Source organism: Peromyscus leucopus, chromosome 1 (assembly GCF_004664715.2).
Source record: "Peromyscus leucopus breed LL Stock chromosome 1, UCI_PerLeu_2.1, whole genome shotgun sequence".
Classification (NCBI taxonomy): Eukaryota; Metazoa; Chordata; class Mammalia; order Rodentia; family Cricetidae; genus Peromyscus; species Peromyscus leucopus.
Genome location: NC_051063.1, coordinates 106,657,510 through 106,683,527, shown reverse-complemented (window position 1 = coordinate 106,683,527; position 26,018 = coordinate 106,657,510). Strand labels below are relative to the sequence as shown.

General features: G+C 50.8%; 1 protein-coding gene across 1 annotated transcript in view; it reads left to right on the top strand.

Moving 5' to 3' along the window:
* The first annotated feature begins 636 nt into the window (after positions 1 to 636).
* LOC114698642 (guanylate cyclase D-like) overlaps positions 637 to 26,018 on the top strand; it is a 41,628-nt gene continuing 16,246 nt past the window's right edge. Inside the window, 13 exon segments of the mRNA XM_028877419.2 lie at positions 637 to 730; positions 7,516 to 8,274; positions 13,894 to 14,189; positions 15,350 to 15,509; positions 15,512 to 15,703; positions 17,205 to 17,289; positions 17,883 to 17,979; positions 18,066 to 18,194; positions 19,714 to 19,794; positions 21,094 to 21,270; positions 21,569 to 21,725; positions 21,929 to 22,069; positions 25,129 to 25,277. Coding sequence (XP_028733252.1) covers positions 637 to 730; positions 7,516 to 8,274; positions 13,894 to 14,189; positions 15,350 to 15,509; positions 15,512 to 15,703; positions 17,205 to 17,289; positions 17,883 to 17,979; positions 18,066 to 18,194; positions 19,714 to 19,794; positions 21,094 to 21,270; positions 21,569 to 21,725; positions 21,929 to 22,069; positions 25,129 to 25,277 — 2,517 coding nt within the window.

The following is a 26,018-nucleotide window of genomic DNA, read 5'->3' as shown; positions in this document are numbered from 1 at the left end:
CTTTTTCACAAATTAGGAAAACAACAGCTTTTAAACAGCTGGTGGCTGGTTTTGCATTTTCAGGACATGATAAGGCAAATTCATTAACAGTGGCTTCTAACTTTTCCCTCTTAGTTCCAGAAAAAGTGACCCACCTTCTGACCCGTTTATGAGACTGGAAGGTTAGCATGCACCTGACTTCACTGTTTGCAGCAACATCCTGATAGTCATCCACATCCACTTCAAGGAAGGGCACTCTGGAATACTTATCAGAGAGGAGATGGAAGGAGGCTGATCTTTCTGCAAGGTCCACAGTACATGTCTGGGAAGTCCAACATCTCAGGCTTACTTCCTGCAGCATCCAGGGCCTCCTGAAAAGCTTCCATGCTCTTGATCAGCCTCATTATTTTGGCCATTGTGGGAAGGCACCTGATGAACTACTGAAGAAACAGGCCTGAGGCACCAGAGCATGCACTAAATTTAATATAATTTATTATTGTTGTGTGTGCGCATGTCTGGATGTGTATGTGCATGTCCTTAGCACTTAGGGGTACAAGATGTCCTTGGCTGTCAGTCAGCTGCTTCTCCCACACGCTAGGGTTCCGTCAATAAGTGGAAGTAGCTTTGACAGCCAGAATGTAGCCTACCCACGACAGCATGGACTTCTATTATGGCGATGCCACTGCTGTGTGTCTAAGCGGCCGGCAGCAGAGGTCGCTGCTGAGCAACAGTTCTTGCTCCTCTTGGGAGGGTATCGGCCAGCTACCTGGAGACTGATTCTATCAGATCTCTCCTTCAGATGATCGCTTTCCATACAAGAGTTAGGAGCCGAACTGGCCATGTGTCTGTTTCCCTCACCTCCAGTGCTTTTGCTGAAGTCAGGATCACAGTCACACAGGCCACCCCATCTTTTACCAGTGTCCAACGACACCCCTGACTGGAGGAGGCATTTTACCGCAGGGCACAGAAGCAGGGGGCTCGCTGGGGGCTTCACCTCATCCGTCACCCAGCATCTGATGGGATAGAGAAAGAGAGTGCTGGGGACGGTGACAGGGTCAGTTGGGGACAGTATTGTACAAGATTGGGTGTGATCTAGTGGCCAAATGTGCCATCCCATAATCAGAGCAATGGGGCAGGAGTCAAGGAGTGGAGATGAGGGCGGTGGGGGGTCTCTCATTCTCTTGCACAGATGCTCTGCTGGAGGGTCACTGTTCATTTGTTGTCCATTTCTATTATCTTGAACTTAGGATTCTGGAGCACCTTGATCTTTAGCAGTGGTTCCCCACCTTCCTGATGCTACAACCCTTTAATACAGTTCTCGAATTGTGGCGACCCCCAACCGTAAAATCATTTCCATTGCTACTTCATAATTGTAATTTTGCTACTGTTATGACTAATGTAAATATCTGTGTCTTTCAATGGTCTTAGGTTACCCCTATGAAAAGGTAGTTTGACTTCAAGGGGGTTGTGACCCACAGGTTGAGAACCACTGCTCTAGAGGGTGCAGAGGTTCTTCTGATGAAGTAGGTTAGACCTATCCCTGGCCATATGGACTCCTCAGGACCCAGGGTCAATCCAAGAAGGGAGCTACTACATAAGCTTGCGTGACAGATCCCAATTTTTATAGGGGAATTTTGTTAGTGCCCCATAGGGGGCGAGAAGGGCTATGTAAGAATACAGTATGTTAGCGCCAAGAATTGCCTTGCCCTACAATCCTGAATAATGGCCACCTTGTAAGGACTAGACTCAGATCCTTCAGGAGGGAAGCTTTGTTTCATCCACCTGGAAGTTTCCACAGACCCATGACAATATCTAATTGTTCCTTCTGTTAAAAACTGTCCCATCCCCACTGATGGTCAGTGGTTTCTAGTGTCTGCCTGAAAGTCACCCTGTTGGACCACAAGTCATCTTCATTCCAAGCAGCCATTTAAGGGCAGAACTGTTGTAGGTCACTGTCAGTCCTGCAGTGAGAACGGACTCCACTCCTAATAGATGGGCTCAGGTAAAGGACACATCCCACCTGGAGCATAGAGTAGGAAGGAGAAAGAGGGAATCAGGGCAGTGGGGAGGCAGCTATGTGGTCCCCCAGCAGAACTGCGGGTGGTGATGAAGTGAGACCCAGCCCCTCTTCGGTTCCTGATCCTGCTCCCTGAAGAAAATGGCGTATCTTTGAAGGTCTTGGAGCTGCCCGTTTCTTCCACTCTCACAAGCAAGCAGTGAACAGACTGTGACAGTGCATCATGACGCCAGCCTCACGTGATCCCCACTCCCTGTGGGTGAGGGGCACTTGTCACTGGCTTCCAAACAAAGAACATGGCAGAGATGGTATTATTAGATCAATTACACTCTGTTAGGTTGGCTGGCTGGCCGACTCTCTATGTTGCTGGCTTTGAAGAAGCAAGTAGACCCCACAGTTCATGACCAAGGGAGCCAAGAAACAGATCTTTCCCTGATTGTGTCTCCAGATGAGACCCAGGCCTGGCTCCTTGATTTCAGCCAGTCAGACACTAAGTAGAAGTCTCTGCTTAACCTGTGTTCAGACTTAGGGCCTATGGAACCTGTGGGATAATACTGACTGTGGAAATACATGATGTGACATAGAAAAATGTAATTCAGGGCTGGGTGACTGTAGTGCACGCCTTTAATCCCAGCACTAGAGAGGCAGAGGCAGGTGGATCTCTGAGTTCAAGGCCAGCCTGGCGGGGGGGGGGGGGGGAGAGAGAGAGAGAGGAAAAAGAAAAGAAAAAATACAATTCAGGATTTTTTTAAGTGCTGTGTAAGAAAAAAAACTAAACTGTTGGTGCTGAGGAATGTTTGGTAAAATTCATATCCCTACATTATTTGTTGATATTATAACTTTAAATTATGAAAACTTTCAAATACACACAGAAATAGAAAGAAGAGTGTAATGAGTTGAAAACACATCTGGAGAATGGGGGTGGGATTTCCCAGTGTCTCCCTCTCTGTCCTCCGGTTGTCTGTGAGCTTCTCCTCTTGACTGAAACTAGCCAGAGGCAGTGACAAAGGATGCCGGGAGTTTCTGGGTTAGGCCATGCAGTGAATGTGCAGTCCCAGCTTCCCACCCTCGCTCCTCCCTCTGAGCTTCGCCAGCCTGCTGAGGGGTCAGAGAATGGGAAGGAGAGCCAAGGGGCCCATGTCTGCCACACCAACAGGGGCTCTGAAGCCCTCCCAGAGTACGATTGGGGCTACATAAAAAAACACAGCCCAAATGAGCTTACCACATATCTTCTCTTTCTTGACTGTTAAAATCATGCTAAAGACTGCATCGTAACAGAAAACTTCGGGGCTGAGTCGTGTATATGGCAGTTGATGTTCTTTGACTCATTCTACAACATCTGTCACTTTTCAGTGGCAAAATGACATCTGCCTACTTCATTATCTGTTGACTCTTGTGCCCCTCCCCATCCCTGATAGAAAAAGTCTGTGAAGAGTGGAAACCTTTGTTCTTTCCATATGATGATGGGGGCTTAGTTATTTAGGGCGATACCTAGGAGACAGATGAGTTTGGGGAAAACGGCAGGAACTGGGGGTTTAATTGGGGGTGGGGGAGTGACTTTGACTCACTCCATGGCAGAACCGAGAACTGAGTGCTTCCTAAGTTCCAGTTGAATGGGTAAGGTGACAAAGAAAACAAACATCTTTCCACTTGACAAGGTTGCCTAAGGGGTGAGGTGGGGCATGATGCCAGCCCTCAGCAGACACAGGGCCCTCAAGAAAAGCTGGCTGCCCAGGTAAGCGGGAGCGGGTGGAGGAGGGCGGTGGGTAAGCCCACTGGACTGAGGTCTTATCCACACCAAAAGGAGGGTAGAAAAGCCGTCTCATTCATGACCAACCAGCATGGTGCGATAAGCAGGAGCCTGAAGCTGCAACCAGTCGGCCATGCTGCCATGGTTCTGCAGCCTATCAAATGACCAAACTCTCTGGGCCGGACTTAAAATGAAAGTAATAACAGTGCCTCTGTGAGTAGAATGAATTGTGCACTTGTGGATGCTTGGTGATGCTGGCTTCTGGGACTTGTCCAGACTCCCTGCCTCCTGGGTGCCCGAGCGTGACCGGAGCTGTCCACAGTGCTGAAGAGCTCTCTTGCCTTCTCTCCCTCCCTCCTATCCTCAACTCTCCCTTCCTTTCTGAGGTGGCTCCCCAGAGCCCTGGGGTCTGAACAGATTCAATTTTCCAAATGGTTTCTCTGGGCTCCTAAGGGGGACAGAGAGGGAATGAGCCATATCTGAGGCACTGCCCAGGCAGGAGTCTCAGGAAACCGTCAGATAACAGGAGCGGCGGCCAGGGCACCACACTGAAAACCGGAGGCCCCAGGTCTGAGGACCTGGTGTGAAAAACTCAGAACTGACAGTGATGTGGTGTCCACTCTACAGGCCCACCATGGCAGGTGAGTATGCTGGGAGCATGCCCTGAAGAGAAGGCCGGGGGCGGGGGCGGGGTGGTGGTGGTGACCCTGGGCTGATAGGAATTCTCCGTCCATGTCCTGTAGGCTGCTGTCACGCTTTCTGGTTTGGTGTCTTCGTGTAGACAAAGGCTTCTCCATCTCTGAGTTCCAGGGCTCTGATGGGAGCCTTTTTAACTCTGTGTGCTCGGCCTCATAAACCAAGCAGTGGCTAACTCTAAGGCCATCTCCAGTTCTAAAAAATGCAAATCCCATCCCCACTTCAGGTAGCCCTTGCAACTATTGTGGCCACTGCAGAGGGACCAAGGGAGCTTACACCCATGGGGGGAATATTTGAAGGAGAACACGGCTAAGTTCAGAGACGGAGATCCCCGTCTCTACGTGTTCTACTAGCGCATGGGACATCATCGCTGATGGACGTTTAGAGACTTAAGATGCACACTGAGCTGCCTTTGCACAGTTGAGGAAACCAGGGCACAGGAAGGTCTGGACTGTGTGCTGCAAATCAGGGCCAGAGCTGTAGTGAAAGGCTGCCCTGCCATGTCCTACAACTGTGCTGCTAATGTCGTGAGCCCTGTGTGTCTTTTCAGGCCGTTGACTGCAGGATTCTGGAGGCACTGAGTCTGACCAGGAGGATCTCAGGTCAGGGGTCCTACCAGTGTTTTTCAGGACCAATGTGCAGCCTCCTCTCTGAGCTTCAGTGTCCTTATCTAGACATAGAGGGGTCGAGTTAGGTATCTACATCCTTAAGGCTCTGACGCTCCATATGAGGTAGATAGATAGATGATAGATGAATAGCTAGATAGGTTAGATAGATGGAGAGGGATAGGGATAGGGAGAAGGGGAGAGAGAGGGAGAGGGAGAGGGAGAGGGAGAGGCAGAGAGAGAGAGAGAGAGAGAGAGAGAGAGAGAGAGAGAGAGAGAGAGAGATTGAGAGCAAATTCGAGCGTGAGGATTTGGTTGGTATTGATTCTTTGACTGGAAAGTTGGAGGCTAAGTTCTGGGTCTGATTTGGTGAGACCTTTTGTGAGACCTTGGACAAGTCACTATCTATCTAGAATAAATTTCCTCCTCTAAAAATGAGAGCTAAGAGGTTCCAGCAAACTCTGAGTCAGGGACGATTTGGGAAACAGACTGTGAGGGAAGTGACTGCCACTTTGACCAATGAAGGCACATGTTTTGGTTCTCATCTAAAGGCAGGCAAAGACATTATATGGCCAGAGCTCATCCCATAGCCCCAAGGGTGAGTGGACCTCAGCTGGATGCCAAGAGGTCACTTTGAGCATCACAACAGGAGGCAGCTGGGTCCACAGGGCTCAAGGCAAACAGGAGAACAGCTTTCATCCTCCAGCCCTGAGCTGGAGAAGCAGAGTTGTTGTAGGCTTCAATGGGCAGGGCAAAGTGTTGGCTCTACACCCTGGAAACTCCACAGATGGAGTGGCTGAGGCCTGAGACTCAGCCTCCTACCTCCTTCCAGCTCAGCTCTCTTTGCATCTTCTGCCTCCCTGCAAAGATCTGAAGATGGTGGGGTGGTAATGAGGAAGAGGAGAGGTGGCTCCATTAGCAAGTACAGAGCGCTCATCCCCACCATACACACGACACAGTCTAGTTTCCACAGTCCACCAGGTAACGCTTTGCACCTTCATTTTGCAGGCTGGGAAACTGAGGCTCAAAGTGTCTAGCCCAAGGTTAGGAGCTAGTAAGTGAGTCTTCTACATGGTTCCAAGGCTCTTCGCTCTCAGCATCAAACATGATTTCTAAAGAGCTGCCCTATCCAGACCCTTTTTGATGTCATTCAAAGAAAACCTTCCCTTCTCTTGAGCTATGTCTCCAAGTGTAGGGTTAAAGTGAGCTCTGTCTGCTCTAGAAAGCCCTTACTGTCCCCTGCTCATCCCCACTCATCCTCTGTCTATGGTCCAAACTCATAGCTAACTCTTCCCTTGGCTGAGATCTGCCTCCCTACTGACGTGGCTGTTTCCTGGGGGCCAGAACAGATCTTACTCCTTTCTGGGGTTCTCAATGTGACTACATAAATGGTGTGAACAGGAAGATAGCTGGGCCCTGCGGATGGAGGAGAGGCTATGGCAGGTTTCAGCAGAAGCCAAGAAGGTTTTCGGGGTGGTACCCAGAGCCTCTAACAGCAGATAGAGGGGAATGGCAAGGAATGTGAATCAGACACAGAGCTCGGGTGAAAGCCAGCCCTTGCCTTATTCTGAAGCTGACCTATTAGGCTCTGCAGCTCTCTGTGAGTTCCTGCAGGCCACTGGCTACAGAATTCTTGAGACACTGAGTTTGGCCAACAGAGCTTTATGTAGAGGAATTTTACTGATGCTTTCTAGGATAAGACAAGTGTACTTGGAGGGAAGTCCAAGCATTCTGTTTGAGAAAGCCATGTTTGAGGTGGAAGAGGAGCTGAATGGACTTGGGTTACACCCCATCTTTCTACTAACTCCATGCTAGTTCCTCCAGTTTCTTCCTCTATGCAGTAGGGTAGAGAAGCCATTTGGTCCAGGCAGGTCTGTGAAAGATGCCGGGAATGGAACACACATGTGTGGTGTGAACACTGTAGCCCCAGCTCTCTTGGACACATCCAGCACGTGAACTACAGCACTTGGCCCAGGTGCTTTGCTCCCGGGGCCTTGGACCCAGCAGCCAGGACCTTTGGGTGGAGCTAGGCTTGTAGAGAACAGTGGCAGGGCAGGGAGAGCTTGATCCTCCTAAAGATGAATGAAAGAAGAAACAGCCATCCCAGGGTAGGAGAGGTAGGACACGGAGTCCCTGAGCACTGGCATGATGCTGAATGCTGTCCATGGTGCCATTTTGTCACCACAGTAAGACTTCTGAGCAGTTTTGCAGTTCGTATTTTCAGGGGAGGAAGACAAGGCTCAGACAGCCTCGGAGGCTAGTCTGCAGGGGGAGGCAAGGAGTTGGGTCTCAATGCTATTTCTGTAGGCAATGTCCTGTTTGAGCTCCAGCCTGGGACTCAGCTTGGACATCACAGCTCTGGGCCAGTCCTAGGGAGTCCTTCAGATCATGGCTCCAAGTATCTTATATACCAATATGAGAAACGGCAGAAAGGCTAGACAGGAAGGCTTATCCACACTCCTCCCCAGGACTGCAGCAAGCCCTGCACCTTGAATGCCAGGACTGGACAGCACCACCCAGGAAGACCTGCCTGCCCTGCCAGAGCCCATGGGGCCTCAACGTCAGTCATCTGAGGACAGCCTCTTCCATATCAGCTCTCTCTGTGGTATTTTGGGGTGTTCTTCTGTGGTCTGACTCCCTTTCTTTGCCAGCATGGGCAAGAGAGACCTTCACCCTTGGGGTGCTGGGTCCCTGGGACTGTGACCCCATCTTTGCCCAGGCACTCCCCAGCATGGCTACTCAGTTAGCTGTAGATGGAGTCAACCAGGATACCTCACTGCTGCTGGGCTCACAGCTGGATTTCAAGGTCCTCCCCACAGGCTGTGATACCCCTCATGCCCTGGCCACATTCGTGGCCCACAGGAACACAGTGGCTGCTTTTGTGGGCCCTGTCAATCCTGGATACTGCCCAGCAGCAGCCCTGCTGGCCCAAGGCTGGGGCAAGTCCCTCTTCTCCTGGGCCTGTGAGGCTCCAGAGGGAGGAGGTGAGTTGGTGCCCACGTTGCCTTCTGCTGCCCATGTGCTACTGTCTGTCATGAGGCACTTTGGCTGGGCTCGAGTGGCCATCGTGTCCTCTCACCAGGACATCTGGGTAGCCACAGCTCAGCAGCTGGCCACAGCTTTCAGGGCCCATGGGCTGTCCATTGGACTGGTGACCTCTTTGGGACCCGGAGAAAAGGAGGCCATGGAGGTTTGCAAGCAGATCCACAGTGTGCATGATCTGAAAAGTAAGTATGTCTGGGTCCCTCCCTGCTGTAGGCAGCTTGAACTTCACATGGCCACAAGGAAGCCCTGTCAATATCAACTGGGCTGAGCACTTGTCAAGTATCTGAATAACGACCTGTAAGTTATCCTTGATGAAGGTTTCCTTTGGCAGCCCAGAGAGAGCAAGGAACTTGCTACACAGTAGTCAGTCAGATCCACAGGATCATAAGCTCTGGTTCAAATGCCCAGGGCATTCTTGGCAGTTGCCTTTGAAATGAAAGTTCCAGGAGTATAGCAAAGATCTAATCATGACTAGCATTATAAAACAAGCAAACAAACAAATAAATAAATAAGTAGGGGAGAATAACAAGGATAGAATTGAGAATGAAATAAAATAGAACAGCGTGTGTGCATGTGTGCACAGGTATGTGTGTATATATGTAGCTCTTAGAGCTACTTTCATTATATCCCACAGGCTCTGATCTGTTGTATTTTCATTTTCACTTGATTCTAGAAATTTAAAAATTCACCCTCCAAGTTCTTTGATGATCCATTCACTGTTCAGCACTGTGTTGTCCAATCTCCATTTTTGTGCAGTTTCTTTTGCTATTGATTTATAGTTTTATTACATTGTTATCAGATAGTATAGGTTTATTTCAGTTTTTTTTAAATTTGTTAAGAGTTGCTTTGTGTCCCAAAATGCAGCAAATTAGTCATCCACTGTTACTGTGTTAAGATCAACCAGCGCCTTTACATCCAGTATGGTTTGTTTCATGAAACTGGGCGCACCAATGTTCGGTGCCTATCTGTTCATATTTGCAGTATCCATCTAATGGATCACCCTTTAACCAAATATACTGACTTTCTTTATCTTTTATGACTTTTTATAATTTGAAGTCTATTTAGCTAGGTGTTAGAATTGCTAAACTTGCATGCTTTCCAGTTCTATTGACTTGGAATATCTTTTATTATCCTTTCACCAAAAGGCTGTCTTTGTCAGTGAGGGGTGTTTTTTCTAGACAACACATAGGTGGGTCCCGTTTTTGTTCTTTTGTTGTTGTTGTTGTTTTTAAATCTAATCGGTTACTCTATGTCTTTCAATTGAGGAATTGAAACTGTTAACATTCAGGATTTTTACTGAAATGTAGGCATTCAATTCTGTTACTTTGTTATTTTTGTAATATTTGGTGCTTTCACAATCCTAAACTGTTTATGTATCTGTCTAGTGTAGTTTATTCTTTCTTGTGTTCTCATGGATGTGTTTATCTTTCTCATTTGTGTGTCATGCTAGCTAAGTGGTCATAAATGTCTTTACTTTTGTTTTACATAGAAGGATAATATGATAGCTTTGCTGGGTATAGTCATCTGTGTTCTCAGTTAATTTTCTTTCAGGGATTAAACTACTGTCCATAACCTCTTAGCTTTTAGATTCTCTGTTGATAAATCTGCTGTTATTACCATAGACCTGTTCTAGATGTGACTTGGTGCTTCTCTATTTCAGCTCTCAACATACACTCTTTGCTCTGTATACTCAGTGTTTTAACTGTAATAGGATATGGGGATGTCTTGTCTGTCTGGCTAAATGTATCTGGATAGCCCACTAGATTTGGGAAATTTTCTGTTGTTCTTATTAAATGTATTTTCCATTCATTTAACTTGGAAGTCTCCTTCTTTATGTCCATGACTCTCAGATCTGGTCCTTTGGTATCACTGAATTGATATCACGTATCCTGTTCACACTTTTTTATTATTTTCACCACTGTCTGAATATTTGAATTCATGTACTTGGACTTCAAGACCTGATACTCTCTGTCTTAACTTGATTCATTCTGTTCTGAGGAGTTCCACTAAGTTTTTATTTGAGTTACTGAACTATTCAGTTCCAATAGTTGAACTTGACCTTTTCAGTATTTCTTTTTAAATTAATAGTGATGATGATGATGTGTATGATGTGACTATGTGGATGGTGGATGTCCATGTCATGGTACACATGTGTGTTCTGGGGACTGAACACAGGCTGTCGGATCTGCATTATTGGGTGGCAAGCATCTTTACCTACTAAGCCACCTTACGCGCTATCCTTTCTCCAGTATTTCTTTGTATTGATCCCCTTTCATATCATGCGCTGACTTATTCCATTTGCTATTTGCTTGTGTCCTCTTTTAGCTCATCCAGTAATTTCTTTGTAGCCTCTTTGATTCTTTTGAACATTCTTACAATCATGCTTTTGAACTCTTCATTTAGAATTTCATCTACTCTGTTCTCTTTGTGGGCCTTTCCTGTGTAATTACTGATTTTCAAACAGTCACTTTGCCTTGGTTTTTCATGTTTCTTGTATTTCAATGTTGGAACTTATGCATCAGATATTAGGTTGTTGGTTGGATTTTTTTCTACACCTATTATTTCAGTGGAAGCATCGGCAATGTTTAAGTGAGCCTGGGTTGTAGCAGAACTGAGGTGCCGTTCCCTCTGTGTTTCAGTATTTGGACCTTCAGCCCATGTGCTCAGAGCACTGGCTCTGGTCCCCATATTATTTCAACATAGCTGATTCTGACAGCAGATACATGAATTGTTACTAATAACCCAAGAACTAAGATGTATCTTCACTCTCAGAAATCTCAAAACTGTCACGGTTAGTCTTTATGAGTGAGACCAAAGGTTCCACCTCTCCTTGCTGGAGATGCTTGACTCAACATTTGAATACTCAGTTTTGTGAAATGTACCCTCTGGCTGAGCTCTGGGGATATGGAAGCAACAGGCTAGGACTCAGAGGCTAGAGCCTGAACAGAATCCAAAGGAGATTACCTGTTTGGATGTGAAGAGTGTTTCCCAGGGAATGTGACATTAGGGTGGGACCGAACAATGAATGGGAAGTCAACTGCAGAATAGACATGAAGGTAGGAGCACCCTAGACAGAAGTGCCAGCTAGCGCAGGAAGTGCAGGGAACACACCTCATGGCCAAGGGAGATGAGGGACAGTTTGACTCCTCATGGCTGGAGCAGTGTGGGAGAAGCTAAGGAGCCCATGACACCATGCCTCAGCCCCTGTGCAGGGAACTGAGTTCCAGCCATGATGCTGAGATTCATATGCAGAAGGCAGAATGATGAGAGGCACTGTAGGAATTCCATGCTGGCCCTATTAGTTGTGTGCCCCCTGGTAAGCCCCCCAAATGTGTCTATGCTTTCAATGTTCTTTCTTTCCAATGTTGTGTGCTTTTCAATAGTTCTTTCAATGGCACGAGGCCGTTCATAGGGGAGGGAAGCGGAGATGGACATAGCCCGTCAAGAGAGGTGCCCTGCACTGGCTTTCCCCCTAGTTGTGTGGGTTTTAGCTCTCTTGTGGCCAGGTACAAAATAGTGCTTCCAACTCCCCCCAAGAGAAAAGGCATGTCTGGGGGACAGCCCCCGATAGAACAGTGGCAAAGCATGTGGGATATGGCCACCGCTCTCTGGCTGCCTATCCCACTGGGTCTTTCTTCAGGGGCTCCTCCAACTGTTTAGGTTTCAGACAACTCATGGCCACCAACCCAAACAACACAGCCCCTCAGGGTCTCAGCCAAGGAAAGCACTCCACCCAGGCGCAGACCTCTGTGTGATGAGGGGCCTCAGGACCCACAGGGAGTCTCCGTTCTTCTGTGGCCGCTCCATATTCCTGGGTTTTCTAGGGGAAAGGATGGCAGTAGGAACCTGGCTTCCTCCCAGCCAGTGGTGGCCTTCTCTGCCATGGCTGCAAGTCTGTCAGGAACCTGAAGTAGGAAGAGAGCAAAGGAGCAGAGGAGGTCTGTGTGGACTTTTACCCTGGGTAGGGTCGCCTCTGTCTTGTGCCTGGGGAGCCAATGGACCCCTTGTTACTGAGGGCTGTAGTCAGCATTTCCTCACTGTGAAATAAGTACCTGAGAGAAACAGCTCAGAAGGAGGGAGGATTTTCAGTCACAGCTCCAGTTCAAGGTCAGCTGGGTCTCCTTGCTCTGGGCCTGAGGTGAGCCAGGGTATCATGGGGGTGAGAGCATGTAGTAGGGGCTAGGGGTTGCTCACATCATAGCTCCAGGAACCAGAGTCAGAAGGAGTGAGGATAACCTCCAGAGGCATGGTCCCACTTCCCATCAACCCTCAACAATGCCACCAATTATAAACCCATGCATGGACTAGTGTAGATGAAGACAGAGCCCTCCTGACCCAATTGTCTCTCAGTGCTTAGACCTTTAAGTGCCACTGAAGGCCACAGTTAAGGTCACAGGCTGATTATGAATGAAGCAAAATGTGGTCAATCAGACAGTGGAATATTATACACCATGTAAGTTATGCAGTACTGACACACTCCATGACCAAGATGGACCTGGAGTGCTTTAAGTAAAAGAAGTCAGACATTAAGGATCCCATGTCAGATGAATCCCCTTAGAGGAAATACCCAGAAAAAGCAATCCATTGAGATGGCGATGGACTAGGAGGAAGGGCGGGATTGACAGTGGGGGTGATGAATATTCCCCAGATAAAGTAACAGTGATTATTTTCCCTACAATTCTCAAATGTACCCAAACTACCAAAGCATGCACATTTAAGGATTTGTTTTCTAATATGGAAATAATCTTTTTAAAATAATTTACTTATTTTTATTTTATATGCATTGGTGTTTCTGCTTTCATGTATGTCTGAATTGAGTGTGCCAGATCCTCTGGAAGTGGAGTTACAGACAGCTGTGAGCTGCCATGTGGTTGCTGGGAACTAAACCCGGGTTCTTTGGAAGAGCAGTCAGTGCTCTTAACCTCTGAGCCATCTCTCCAGGCCCTGGAAATCATCTTAATTAAAAAAAAATAAGCATGATGACATACACCTATAATCCCACACAGACTCAAGCAACCTGGAGTACATTGTAAGTTCATGACTAGTGTGGACTATATCACAAGACTCTATTTTAACACACACACACACACACACACACACACACACACACACACACACACACACCTCTTTCAGTCTTATAAACTGGTAATGAGTCCTGGGCTCCAGTCTCAGCTCTAGTACTAAGTTTCTTATATGTTCTAGAGAAACTCATAAACCTCTCTGTTCCCAAATTTCTTCTCCTGGAAATTCAATAATGATAAACATATATCTTCACGCTACTACAACTTGTTCTTTGTGAGACAGGATGTACCATGTAAGGCCAAGCTGGCCTTAAACTCACAATCCTCCTGCCTTGCTGTCTCGGTGTCCCGAGTGCTGGCGTTACACATTACACATGCGTGTATATCACCACATGCAGTAGTGAGTGACTAAATGGAAGGGCACATGGGGACAGCCATAGAAAGCTGTTGATACATATCAGCCATTAATTATCAGGGCCTGAGGGGTGGGGTGGATGAGAAGCAGGTGCTGTGTGGCATGCTGGGGTGGAGGGTCGGAAGGGTCATCTTAATACAAGGGTATATGCCATCAAGAGGATTTTTTTTTTTTAACCTATAATTGGTGGCCCCAGCCATAATGGCTATGGGGTCAGACTGAGGTCAAATCTCACTCGTACCCAGGATGCTTAGGGGTTGGGGTTAGCAGTGTGACCACAGATTTTAGGAGCTCTGAGGGCCTTAGGATTTGGGTTTCTGGCAAGGGCTGAAGTGCCAAGGTGACCCTGGCATGTTCACCCCTAGTTGTGGTGCTATGCATGCACTCGGCGCTACTGGGGGGCCTGGAGCAGAGCACTCTGCTGCACTGCGCTTGGAAGGAGGGCCTGACAGATGGGAGACTGGTCTTCCTGCCCTACGACACGCTGCTCTTTGCTCTGCCCTACCGCAACCGCTCCTACCCGGCCCTGGATGACCATGGACCCTTTCAGGAGGCCTACGATGCAGTACTCACTGTCAGCCTGGACTCTGGTCCTGAGAACCACGCCTTCACTGCTACCAAGATGAGCGGAGGGGCTACTTCCCACCTGGAGCCAGAGCAGGTGGGTGCTTCAGGTTCTCTTCAGCCTGGAAGGTGGGGCCGTGAGCCAGTATATGTGCAGCACTTCACCAGTCACAGGCCTTCCTAGCCTGGGCTAGGGGCCCACTAGGCTAGCCAGCCCCCTCACTGTGGCCACATGACCTGTGTCTGTCTCCCTAGCCCATAGGTATTGGTTTGTGCCATCTATCTATCTATCTATCTATCTATCTATCTATCTATCTATCTATCTATCTATCTATCTATCTATCTATCCATCTATCTAATCTATCTCTGTCTCTCCATTCTTCCCTTCTGCTATGTTGTGACTTCCAGTGACAGTGTACTCAGTCCCCATAATTCTAATTTCCATCTGCTCTTTCTCTGGTGACACTCCACTTCTCCTGACTCAAACCTCTCTAGTGAGCTGTGGAGATTAAAGGAAAAAGGTGTTGGGAGAGGATTTTTCGAGGTCGCCACTGTGAATCTGAAAAGTGCTAGTGGCGGGATGTGGCTGCTGGCATGGGTTTGGCTTGAGGGACTCAGCTGAACTCCAATGCCTGCTTCGTAACGAAGAAAAAGAGCAGTGGCTTGAGGTGGTGACAGGGATGCAGGTGCAGGTGACGGCCATTCATCTTTTAGAGATGGGAATTGAGTCTCTCGTGGGCCACCAGTCAGTGTCAGGGACCTGGTGATAAAAAAGGCAGGCTTCATCCTGCTGAGGAACACAAACAGTAACCAAGAAAGGAGACAAACAGATTCAGACAGTGATGGTTCTGCCAAGGAGCAGACAAGGATCAAGGGATGGAGCCAGGTTGGAATAGAGGAGTGGACAATGGAGACAGGATGGATCTAAGAAGGCCTCCGTGAGGAGGTGACTCCTGCGTGGAGCTCTGAGGGATCGGGAAGCATTCAGATGAGGACCAGAACAAAGAGCAATGAGGTAAAACCTGCTAGAACCCAGACTTTTGCTTTTGGAAGGTTTGAGATGCCTACGATACATCTGAGTTAGAGGCAGAACAGTAATGGCGGCAATCATGGAGGCGGTGAGGCCGCTCAGTGGGGCTGGGGTAATGTGTGCCCCAAGAGTGGACTGTTGGGGAAGAGGACAACAGTCTAAACAGTCCTGCAGGCCGCTGCTTTTGATGTCTAGGGTGACAGGATGGAGGGCCTTCTCTTCCACAGGTGTCCCCACTCTTTGGAACTATCTACGATGCTGTCGTCCTGCTGGCCCATGCCCTGAACCGCTCTGAGAACCATGGAGCAGGGCTCTCGGGAGCTCGCTTAGGGGACCACACAAGAGCTCTTGATGTGGCTGGCTTTAGCCAGAGGATCCGGATGGATGGAGAGGCAGAAGGCTAGCCCAATATGTCATCCTGGACACAGATGGCGAGGGAAGCCAGTTGGCTCCCACACACATTCTGGATACAGGCACGTGGCAGGTGCAGCCCCTGGGAAAGGCTATACACTTTCCTGGAGGGAACCCTCCAGCCCATGACGCCAGCTGCTGGTTCAACCCCAACACACTCTGCATAAGAGGTAATTTACTGTCCACCCACTAAGCTCTCATCTGTCTAGTTACCCATCTGTCCACCCATCCTTCCTTCCATCCATCCACATACCAAATCATCCATCCATCCATCCATCCATCCATCCATCCATCCATCCATCCATCCATCCATCCATCCACATAGCAATCCATCTATTCCATCCATCCATCTTCTCACTGGCCTACCTATTCTTCCATCCATCTACCACTAACCCACCTATCCCCCATCTACCCACCCACACATCCATCCATCAGTCGACCTATCTTATCTTTCCATTTGTTTATTTACCCATTCTTCACTAAAACTCTTTATGTGGATAGTCCTACAAAGGGGACAAGAGCAAATATAAAGAGGAGCTATGACCTTTCATGGGAGGCCTGACCAGTATCTGAGAAGCACTAGGAGACCAGAAAGGCCTCCCCTGGATGATCAGGACTAGAGATGCCCCCTAGATCTCCTAAGTGTCCCACAGCCTTGTGAGTAAGCCACCCCCCCCCCAGACACCATTAAAGAACTGAAGTTCAGAAAGCCTTGGTGACTTGCCAGAGTCACACAAGAAGTCAGTGGCTGAGCTCATGCTGAACGCAAATCTGCTGACTCCAAGTACAGGATTCATTTTCCTTATGTCCACTGGGAAGTGTGGGACGAGAGGCCCACACAGTTCTGATTTCTGTCATTCATCCATTCTGGCCCTCATCCTTTGTGACGCATATGACTATGAACACAGAGAAGTGCACACACATGTGTACAGTTGCATATATATACAAGTACATTCCCTAATGCACACATAATCACTATGGCAGCAGTGACAAGCTGACCAGGCTTGTATAGGTCCCTGTCCTGCCTCAAACTTTCTCTGCCTCCTTTTGTCTGAGGCTCGGCCAACCCTGTTCTTCCAGCCCTAATCTCCAGACACAGCAACTCCTGCACTTCCCAGACACACACCACCCCAACAGGCCTCCCTTGACAGGAATGCTTGTGTTCCTGACCCCAGTGCCACCTCAACTTGCTTGACCACATCTGCCCTGTAACCTGTGTGTTTCTAATCATAAGCAAGCACTCGAGCACTGAGCCACACCCCTTGCCTCCATGATCCTTACACATCAGCTCTTCCCCTGAGTACATGCTCATAGCAGCCTACCCGGCCAGGCAGGATCATCCACCTTCTACACTGAATGTGAATACCAAGAAGCCTCCTGGGGAGGGAGGGGCTGAAGCCCTCACCTGCTCATCTGCCCCTCTTTTCTTCTACAAATAGTGCATCTGGCCTCCTGTTCCACTACTGCTCACTCTCAGGAGAAGGAGAGAACAGAACAAAGACCCTGTCCTCCACTGACAGTCTTGAAGACAAAGCCAGGCCAGGCCCTCCGGGGGCTTCAGCCTGGGACAAGCAGGGGTGGCTAGGGACCTCACAGGGATTTGAGAAGGCAGTAGCCAGGGCTGTGAGGGGACGGTCACTGCTTTAATGACGCCTGTCTTGCCCTGCACAGGTGTGCAGTCCCCGGGGGGCCTCCTGACTCTGACACTGGCCTGTGTCCTGGCACTGGTGGGTGGAATCCTTGCTTATCTCATCAGGTGAGGCTGGTGGGCCTGCTCAGGCTTTCTGTGTCCCTGTCTTACGGGGGCCTCCATTGGCAAACTACGGGGCTTTTCCCATCCTCACTTTCAGGGCCTCCTGCCTCCTTTCCCTTCCTTAGCTTCACCCAAGAAGAGCCAGGAGCCCTGGCTGTCTCCTGAGAGGTCTGTGTGAGGCTTGAGGAAGAAGCCTATGGTGCTGGATGAGACTCTGCCTCTGAGCGTCAGGCTCCTGTTTGTACAGTGAGGGTCTAGTCAGGTCCATCCCAAGGATCCCTCACCTTTGCAGACATCTCCCCTCGTGAGCCTGAATTCAGATGCTCCGGAGCCTCAGCCATATCTGGAAGAGGGCAGCCGTCCATTCTCACCTCTAGCAAGGCCTCAAGGAAACTGGTCTAGGCACCAGTAGGCCAATCAGGTCCTGGGAAGTTGCAGACCTGAGCCCAAGGCCAACAGGCTCTGTGTAGACAGTGCTTGGTGCCTGCCAGCCCTGAAACGGGCACTGAAGGAGATGTGGGAAGGACTGGGCGGTGGGTGCTGAGTCAGAGGCAGGTCAATCGCCTGACTGAGGCCCCACTGTCTCCCACTTCCAGGTTAGGCCTCCAGCAGCTGCAGCTGGTGCGGGGCCCCCACCGGATCCTGCTGACAGCGCAGGATCTCACCTTTCTCCAGCGGACCCCCAGCCGGCGGGTGGGTGGGCAGACCCGGGTAGGGTGGGCAGGTAGGCAGAGGGCAGGCTGGGTCTGGCCTCTTGACCACCCCGGCACCTGTCCCAGAGGCTGCATGTGGACGGTGGAACTGAGTCAAGAATCGTGGTGGAAGGTGGGAGCCCAGGGTCGGTGATCCAGGGGTCAGCAAGGAGCCTACCAGCCCTCCTGGAGCATACCAATGTCGCCCTTTACCAGGTGAGGGCTGTCATCACCCCACACCAGGCCTGGAAGGCTGTGACCAGTTTGGAAGAAGTCTACCAAAGACACAGTCTTTGGCTTCTGGGGTCCCCATCTGTTGGGACTTTCCTGGTTCCCCTAGCACATGGACGGCAGCCCCAGAAAGGGGAACCAGCACACCTAGCTCCCACTGGCATGGTTCCTGGGCTGACCTTGGGAATCACAGCCTCAGCTACTTAGCTTTGGCTTTGGCCCGGATCCCCCACCTGCTTAAGCAGTGAGCTCTCTAGTCCCTAAATCCCAGGGTGAAGGCAGTACCAGCCACTGGCACCTTCAGGTGGAAGCTGGGCCTCCAGCCAACAGGAAGTCTACGGAGTCAAAGGTCAGACAAGCAAGATTATGGCTGCTGAGAACACAGCCATTTTTCAGATGCTGTTACTCTCAAGTTCAACTACTTACTGATGTGTGGTTCTTTGCCTATGGCTGCCATGGCAACTGAGCTTGGCTAATTGTTTCCATAGGAAGCAGCACAAGGCTCTTGTTGCTTATTTTCCACCTTTTCGCCCGGGCCACCCCACCTTTTCCTTTTCCTACCAAAAGAAGGCTTTAATGACGCACAAAACACAATAGCCCACAGGCTGCAGGTGAGGCTGTACCGAGGCAACCCGCCAGGGACCAGAGCAGAGGGCTGGGACCACACTGAGGGCTGGGTCTCGTCCTCTCCTGCACGTCCCTCACGTCTCTTCTGGAACCCCCAGTCACAGCTTGGGGATCCCAGGTACCTGAACCCTTTCATGGTAAAGCTGGCCTCCAGCCGGAACCTGCTTCCTGGCTGGACCTCTTCAGTCTTCATCTGTTGGCAGCCTGGCTTTGCAGAGCTGGAAGCCGAGGCTTGGCCTAGAAGTTCCCTTCCCAGGTCACAGGGCTCCAGGGAGGTAAAGTGAGGAGTGGGAGTCCGGTCCACCAGCCAGAGCCTGGCCCTGAGCCTCCCCGAGTCTCAGAAAAGAGTCTGCTTACTGCTCCCATCGACCGGGCTATGCCCAGCTCGGAGCACAGAAGAGGGTGCACGTGGCGGGGAGACACTAAGCCCAAGGGGCGGTGGGATTGTCCTGTGATCACCCAGCTAGAGAGCTAAGGCCGGCAACGTTTGTTCCTTTTCGTTGCTGTTGTTTTTGAGTGTTCATGTTATATTTGTTTGTTTGTTCATTTATTTATTTATTTATACTTTTTTTCACATCCGGACCACGGTTTCTCCTGCTCTTCTCCTCCCAGTCTCCCCCCTTCCCCTCCCCTCACCAATCCACTCTCCTCCTCTGTTTCTCTTCAGAAAAGTTTTTTGGTTTTTGTGGGGTTTTGTTTGTTTGTTTGTTTGTTTTAGTCAGGGCTTCTCTGTGTAGCCCTGGCAATCCTCACACACACACTGTAGACCAGGCTGGCCTTGAACTCACAGAACTCTGCCTGCCTCTGCCTCCCCAGTGCTGGGATTAAAGGTGTGCGCCGCCACCAGCTGACTCCAACTCTTGTTTTCCTTCAACAGGGAGACTGGGTGTGGCTGAAGAAGTTTGAAGCAGGCGTGGCTCCTGAGCTGCGGCCAAGCAGCCTCAGCTTCCTGAGGAAGGTAGGACCGTAGACGGAGGGGTTCAGGGGACCAGGGAGGCACATGGTCAGGACACCCTCACTGGTCTGGATTGGTCCCTACTCCCTGGGCATGCTTCTGGCCTCAGAGAGTCAATGCTTTCACTGTTATCATTGCCTAGTGACAGCATGTCATCAGTTAGCCATCAGCGTGGTCACCATCACACACACACCAGCATCCCTCAAGCCATGTCAACATCCCCAACACAAGCCTCTCCGTAACTGTGTGGCACAGCTCTTCCTCCCCCAGCAATGGACTCTGGGTACCACCAAGGGTCCTCAGTCTAGGTCTGCCTCCCTGTATCCATCTCTGCATCTGTTGTTTACTCATACACAGGGCAGATTCTGGGCTTAGGAGAAGGGGTTCTGTTTCCTGAGGGAGCTTCAGTCACCATCATGGACTACACAAGCACCTTCCCCCAAGAATATCACCATCAAAGAGGCACATGGGAGGGGGGGCAGAGCCCAGGAAGACCTCCTGGTGTCCTGCCTCCATGGAATACCTGGCTTCCCTGTAAGGCAGAGCCAATACTACCCAGCCCAGGAGAGTTGTGAGGAGGACAGGATATATATAGAATAACCTAGTAAGTGGCATGCCTTTGAGCCCGGGGGATCTGACTTCTTCCTTATACTCTAAAGGCTGTCTACTGGTCTCTCCAGACTCAGGGAGGGAGAACATGCAGGCATCCCTCCCCAGGAAGTTGAGTTCTGAGCCATCTTTGTGAAGAAGGCCTAGCCAGACAAGGGTTTGATCTGCCCAGGCTGGGCCCTTCTTGGGGAGGTTGCTTTCCTTCACTGCAAGCAAGAGCCCTTCCGCTCTCCATCCTCCTGCATCCTGTGGACTGTGGGGGAGGGAGAGGATAGATAGTGTTCAGATCAATGGCATCAGTCAGGCTGAGAAACAGATCCAGACCTGACTCTGTGGAGGTACCTACAGCTCCTCCATGCGTCCGTCCACGATGCTGCCACTCATTGTTCATTCATTCACTCACTCTTCTACCCATCTATCCATTTATCCATCAGTGTGTCTACCTGCCCATCCATCCACCTATTCCCTCATCCAGTCCCTGAACGTCTATATTCACCTACCCATCAGTCCATCCATTCAGTTATCCGATCACCTATTGACCCATCTATCTACCTACCCACTTATCCCCTTGTCCATCTGCCCATCCATCCACCTATCAGTTCACACCGTCCACACACCCCATTACTCATCTGTCTATCCCAGGGCCTTGATGAAGGGTCCCAGGGGCCCCTAAGGTGCCTTTTGCCTCTGCAGATGCGGGAGATGCGGCATGAGAACGTTACTACCTTCCTGGGCCTTTTGGTAGGCCCTGAGTTCAGTGCGATGGTGTTGGAGCACTGTTCCCGGGGCAGCCTGGAGGACCTGCTGCGGAATGAGGCCCTGAGGCTAGACTGGACCTTCAAGGCCTCCCTGCTGTCTGATCTGATAAGAGTGAGAGCCACCCCAGGAGCTAAGAGTTAAGGGGAGGGGTGGGACATGGGACAGGCTCAGATTCCCCACAGCTTTCAAATCTGATAACGCTGGGCTGGAGAGATGGCTCGGCAGTTAAGAGCACTGATTGCTCTTCCAGAGCAATTCTAGTATCCACAAGGCAGCTAACAACTGTCTGTAACTCCAAGATCTGAAATCTGACAATGCAAAAAGTGAGTTGAGGCCAGAAGGCCTCTGGGTCCTGTGGACATTCCATGGTCCTTCTCACTCCTCAATGACCCCATATGTCCCCTCCCAGGGTATGCGGTATCTGCACCATCGGCATTTCCCCCACGGGCGCCTCAAGTCCAGGAACTGTGTGGTGGACAGTCGTTTTGTGCTCAAGATCACTGACCATGGTTATAAAGAGTTCCTGGAATCTCACTGTTCTTCCAGGCCGCAGCTAGCCCCAGAAGGTCGGCTTGGCAGCAGGGGCCCCCAGTAGGGTGTGATATATGGGTGTGTGGAGTAAGGGGATGGGGAGGTCTCCAGTGCCCCACAGTGTCTATGTTGGGACCTGGAATTGGTGGGTTTTCTGATCTGGAAGAACCTGAGGCCCTTAACCTAGGTCCTCTCAGGGGCAGAGAAGGCACCAGGAGACCCTTTCCTGTGATTTCAGAGCTTCTGTGGACGGCCCCTGAGCTGCTGCGGGGCTCTGGGAAGGCCAGCTTCAAAGGTGATGTCTTCAGCCTGGGCATCATCCTGCAGGAGGTACTCACCCGAGGCCCACCCTACTGTTCCTGGGGACTCTCAGCAGAAGGTACATGTCCCCCTCTGTCAGGGCTCCCTGGACCTCAGACTGCTCCTGCAGTGGCGCCCCACCCCCACCGCACCCCCACCCCACCATGTCTGTCCAGCCCCAGAGATCTGTCCTATAGATTTTCAGGGGGCCTCAGTCAGAAAGGTGCGGCAGAGGCACAGCTGAGCTCTTGATGGATGGTCTTTGAATTCATAGAGGCCTGGCTTTCCTCTTCCTCCACCAAAGTCCTGTCCATTTCAGGCCTGGGTTTAAGGGGTCAGGGAGGGGTGAGAGAACAGACTCCAGGGACTATTTGGTCTCCTGCCTCACATCTGCCTGCTGGGGAAAAGAAAGACCACCCAGATGGGCTTCCGTGTTTCCAGGTAAGGCCCTCCAGGTAGAACATCAACCTTTGGGCACAGGGATCATGGACCTTCGGATAGGGCTCAGTCCAAGCCTGCTGCTTCCTGGGATGTGCTTTCTCCAGCCTTGGAAAGTGCAGGATCCAGAGCTGAGCTTTGGGAACTAGGCCTAAAGCTGCTTCCACAACCATTTGCCCCACAATTTTGAGTAAATCCCTTTTCGGGCTAAGCCTCTGTTTCCTTATCTGTAAAATGGGCACCAGGGGGCCTGCCTCACAAAGTCACTCTGTGTGCAGCTTTGCACTCTGGATCAAGGACCTGAAATAGGGTAGTTGCTCAGTAAAATCTGCCTGGGTGGTTTGGGGATGGGCTAACGGGAGTCTTACATTCTCTCCTGTACCCAACATGTTGGAGGGTACCTGTGTGCACAGGGCCCTTTGAGAGTTCCAAGGCACCCACACTTTGTCGTGCTCCATCTGATGCCCTGGGAGGTGACCGATGAGCCTTTTTCAAAGAGAAGATTTAGGTGATGCTCAAAGAAGGGCAGGGACCTCTCAAGGAGAGGAGTGGGGTTTGGCTGGCGGTCTCCTCATCCAGCACGGCATTCTTAGGGACCAGGTGAGCAGCCTTCAACACAGAAGCCAGCACTGTTGAGAATGGAGATGCGGTGGATGTGAACAGTAGCCCTGGCACCCTGGCACAGCAAGGGGACCCGGGGACCAGCCCAGGGCCATTGTTCTTGCTTGCATTGTTTATCCTCGAAGATTCTGAAACCCGGGTCTGGGAGGACGGCTCAGCCAGTAAAGTGCTCTCATGCAATCATGAGGACCCGAGTTTGGATCCCCAGCACCCACATAAAAAGCTGGGTGCAGCGGCACAGCCCTAGGGAGGGAGAGACAGGAAGAGCCCTGGAGATTGCTGGCCAGACAGTTTAGCTGATGGAGGTCGATTAAGGGAGACACTCAACATCGATCTCTGGCCTCTACATGTGTGCCATCCATGCACATGCACCCCCCACCCAACTTCCCCCCCACCCCCTACACAGAATGCTGGAGCCTCCACACTGTCTTCAGCTTTTACTATCTGCTGACTGCAGAAACACCCGATGACAGACGCTATTCAGAAATCTGCGATGCTTTGAAATGGATTTACATTTCATTCATCACAATGCAGTCGGCATGCTTTTAAAACACAGCTGCGCGTGTGTGCATGCTCCAGATCACTTCCATCTGCACACACTTCTTTGTAAGCTCACAGCCTCCCAGTGCCTGCGGTCTGAGGCCCTTGGAGTCTGAGGCCTGAGGCTGGGACCCTCTGGACAGACAGGCTGAGTGGAAATCAAGCCTACTGTCATGTCTGCTTTTTACTGGCCTGTATTGGTGCCCCCCTTCACCCTGTGAGCCTCAGTTTACCTGTTTGTAATGCTGGTCATTAATAGCCAGTGTGTGGTAGCACAGACCTGTAACTTCGGCATTCTGGAAGCAGCGGCAAGAGGACAGCGAGTTTGAGTAGTCTGAGCTGCACTGTGAGTTTCAGACAAGCCATGGACTGCCCCGTTTCAAAACCACGACAATCAAGGCTAGGGATGTAGCTCAGGATGTAGCACTCAGTAGAGTGCTAGCTTCCCATGAACAAGGCCCTGGGTTTGAACCTCAGCATCGTATCACCAGGTATGGGGGCACATGCCTGTAGACTTGGGATGCATGAGGATCAGAAATTTAAGATCATCTTGGGCTATGTAATAAGTTTGAGGCCAGCCTGGGAGAGACCTTGTCACAAACAAACAAACAAACAAACAAACAAACAAATAAACACCTACCCCAAACCATAAAGGGACAGTGATCTCTCGCTATCCCCAACGAAGTGGCCAACCTATGGTGGGGAGTAGGGGACTGTAGAGGAAGAGGCTCCATGAAAGGAGGGTCCCAGGCCTTCTGGGAGGTTACCCTGCTACGGCCCAACCTGTACAGAATGTACAGGGATGACAGAAGTCCCACGTTGATCTGAGGCTCGGACCCTGAGCGAGGAGCCCAGCCTCTCTTCTTCTCAGACTTGATGAACTCTTGGCTTTGCCAGAGACGCTTGTCTAGGGTGGGGTGCGGGACTGAGGTATAGGGTGGTAGAACCAGAGAGCTAGAGCACTGGACTCTGTGGCCTTGATGTGTGGGCCTCACCTGGTGGAGCAGAAATGTCTTGGGTGATGAAGGCTGTATTTGAGTCACTCTTGTGAGGAGTGGTGTAGTCTCTGGGTGTTGAGACGGATATGGAGAGCTGTGTTGTCAGGTTTCAACCACAAGGGTGGGAATCGCCAGTGACAGAACAACAGCCTTGGGGAGAGCCTGCCAGGTGCCAGCCACGACCTTCCCCACCTTCTCCCTCAGCACCTCTCAAGAGGAGGCCCTCTGACCCCATTTTACAGATGAGGAGACTGAGGCTGAAGGGATTAATTAACGTTTCTCCGCCAATCCATAGAGAGTGGTAGCAGATTTGGAACTGAAACCCAGCTTCTTGGCCCAAGTCTGAGACCTTTCCTCTGGCCACGGCTTGAGGCAGATCCAGGAGAATAGCAAGGCTGTGTGCACTCCAGCTGTGCAGGAGACATGGAAAGTCCTGGGAGCATTCCTAGGGCCCGATTTCCCCTTCCCTGCCCTACCACAAGACCCCTCCCATAATCCCTCAGGGCATCTTGACCCAAGGTACCCATGGGATTTGCTGCAGAGATCGTCCGGAAGGTGGCATCCCCCCCTCCTCTGTGCCGGCCACTGGTGTCCCCTGACCAGGGCCCCCGGGAGTGCATCCAGCTGATGCAGCAGTGCTGGGAGGAAGCTCCGGATGACCGGCCAAGCTTGGACCAGATCCACATGCAGGTCAGTGCTCCCCAGAGGCGCAGCCGCTTCTAAGCACTCCTGTCCACAGTCTTGGCTTGGCCCAGTGCCGGCCTCATGCCTTTGCAGGGCCCGGAAAGGATGGGTAGTCATGGGATGCAGGCCAGCAGCTCCACTCTGAGGAGGGCCGTCCTAGAGAGAGTGCCGTGTTTGCCAGCGCTATCCTGAGTGTCCAGACTTTTCTCAGTCACTCCATCTTCAAGGCAACCCTCTGAAGCACACTGCCACAGTCTTGGCAGAGACGAGTTCCCAAGGGACCTGACCAGCTGACCTGGCTGTGTGTCTGAAGAGCTGTTGGGGAGCCTCACTCGGGACCCAGGCCTCCTAGCACCTGGGCAGAGGCGTCTTTAGTGACTATGGAGACAACCTTGGTTCCCAAGTCAGTGAGGAGGAGATTAGATGGGCTCTGGGGTCCCCCGAGCCTGATCTGGGGCTGCAGTGGGAGGGCTGAGACAAGCCTGCACAAGTCCTGTGTGGGCCTGACGGAGCAGGGTAGCGCTCCTCCAGGGCCAACCCAGCAAACCCAGGGCCACAGCTCTGCATCCTGTCCTGGTCTCATAGTCGCCAGCCACAGCACTGTGAGTTACCAAGGTGAAGTTCAACAGGTCCGAGGGGCAGATGAGGAGGGACAGAAGCGGCAAGGCAGACAGAGACTACATACAGGGCTCCTTGGGACACTGGCGCATACCCCCATGCACACTGTAGCATCATGGGTAGCGCCCA